The sequence below is a fragment of the Octopus bimaculoides genome, chromosome 1 (assembly GCF_001194135.2).
Source record: "Octopus bimaculoides isolate UCB-OBI-ISO-001 chromosome 1, ASM119413v2, whole genome shotgun sequence".
Classification (NCBI taxonomy): domain Eukaryota; kingdom Metazoa; phylum Mollusca; class Cephalopoda; order Octopoda; family Octopodidae; genus Octopus; species Octopus bimaculoides.
This window is the reverse complement of record NC_068981.1, coordinates 198,236,998-198,238,953: the sequence shown is the minus strand read 5'-3', so window position 1 is coordinate 198,238,953 and position 1,956 is coordinate 198,236,998. Positions and strand designations below refer to the sequence as shown.

The 1,956-nt window shown below is 36.2% G+C and overlaps 1 protein-coding gene across 1 annotated transcript in view; it reads right to left on the bottom strand.

Moving 5' to 3' along the window:
• Positions 1-1,956, bottom strand: part of LOC106880778 (protein mono-ADP-ribosyltransferase PARP14) — a 99,117-nt gene that overhangs the window by 20,055 nt on the left and 77,106 nt on the right. Inside the window, exon 6 of the mRNA XM_052973924.1 lies at positions 180-359. Within this exon, the coding sequence (XP_052829884.1) occupies positions 180-359 (180 nt within the window). The remainder of the gene's footprint in view (positions 1-179; positions 360-1,956) is intronic.

Sequence of the window (1,956 nt, the reverse complement as noted above, 5' to 3'; positions counted from 1 at the left end):
AATTGCCTTACGTTGGGAATCAACATGGTTAGAAATGAAGCTTTTTAACCACAAATCCATGGCTCTACCCATAAACCAATAATAGGAATCAGATAAAGGTTGACTGAAGGAGGAAAAATCTTAATTAACACCTGAAAGAGACCATTTAAATTTTCACTAAAATATCAAACAAGTCCTACCTCTGCGTTCACTGATTCCAAACACCTTTTCTAGATGATGCTTAAAAGCTCTGATTACTTCCTTCCGTACATCAATCAAACAAATATGTTTTATTTTAGAATTTGAGTGAATATCAAGATGATACTTTATCGCCATTACTGTACATTTGGTTCCTTCTTCTATGGGTATACCAAAAATACCTGTTATAAATATAAAGTATACAACATATTTAATCCAACAAATGTTCTTGTTGAAAATATATATAATTCACCTGTGATATAATTTCAGTAATTTATCAGCTGCAATACCAAGAAACAATACAATTCTATCATTTAGAAGAAGATTCTTTAATAGACAGAGGGGAGCTTTCTAGGTGCAATACCATGGCAACTGAATGATGATGATGGTGATGATTTATTTATATATAGTTAATGTTTGCTGTTATGTTCAGTTATAAGTGGAACAATTTCGTATTAATCTGAGAGGTTACTCTCTCCTTTTGTAGAGAACAAATTTATTACTTTTGTACAAGAATATTACTGACAGTGACTTTGAAGTTTGGGCCAGTTGGGGCAGTGCAACAAAGGTTTAACTGGCCAAAATTTTGAAGTCACCCTATATAATATACTCGTTTACGAATCATATATATATATATATATATATATATATGTGTGTGTGTGTGTGTGTGTGTGTGTGTGTGTGTGTGTGTATACACTAGCTGGGCCCCGTGCCATCAAAAATGACAGCTAATTGTAGTATTTTATATATAAATAAGGTACAAAACCAAGATTTTGGTTTAATAATTCTTTTATTACTAAATTTTTTGTGAAAAATCTATCTGCAACTAACAACATTTGATTGCTTGTTTCCTTCAAAAGAATTTTAAAATTTTCCTTCCTTCTTGTTCGACTTAAGGCCACATAAAGCTGACCATGACTAAATATGGGAGCTGGTAAGTAAATAACAAACACACAGAATTGGAATGCTGTTTGATTTTCTTTTCAGTGTTGAATGTACACCATCCCACTTCTATTGCACACACACACACACACACACACACACACATTCACGTACCTCCCTTTTACATACACATTCATATATTTACACAGTTGAAACGCTGTTTGATTTATGTTTTCAGCGTACAGTTTTCATCATCCCACTACCAAGTATGACATCACCCCTTACTTCCTTATTCATCCATCACCCCTCCCTTTCTCATTCATAAACACAAGAGTATTATTATAGTAGAATATCTCGGTAACCATGGGAGCTATGAATAGAATGCAAAGCCCAGCAACACCTCCGGATCATTCTACACATCTGTGTAATTTTTCGCGTAATTCCACCTAGCCGTTTGACCATGAATCCCAAGACAAGAAAATATACAAGAAATAATCACCCATATCAAATTTATATGTGTATATATCATCATCATCATCGTTTAACGTCCGCTTTCCATGCTAGCATGGGTTGGACGATTTGACTGAGGACTGGTGAAACCGGATGGCAACACCAGGCTCCAATCTAATTTGGCAGAGTTTCTACAGCTGGATGCCCTTCCTAACGCCAACCACCTTAGAGAGCTCTTACCCCTGCTGGCGACAAAGGGACTCTCACTCAGAGTAAAAGGCAGACTGTATGACGCATGCGTACGAACAACCATGCTACATGGCAGTGAAACATGGGCTGTAACTGCTGAGGACATACGTAAGCTCGCAAGGAATGAAGCCAGTATGCTCCGTTGGATGTGTAATGTCAATGTGAATACCCGTCAGAGTGTAAGTATCTTGAGAGAAA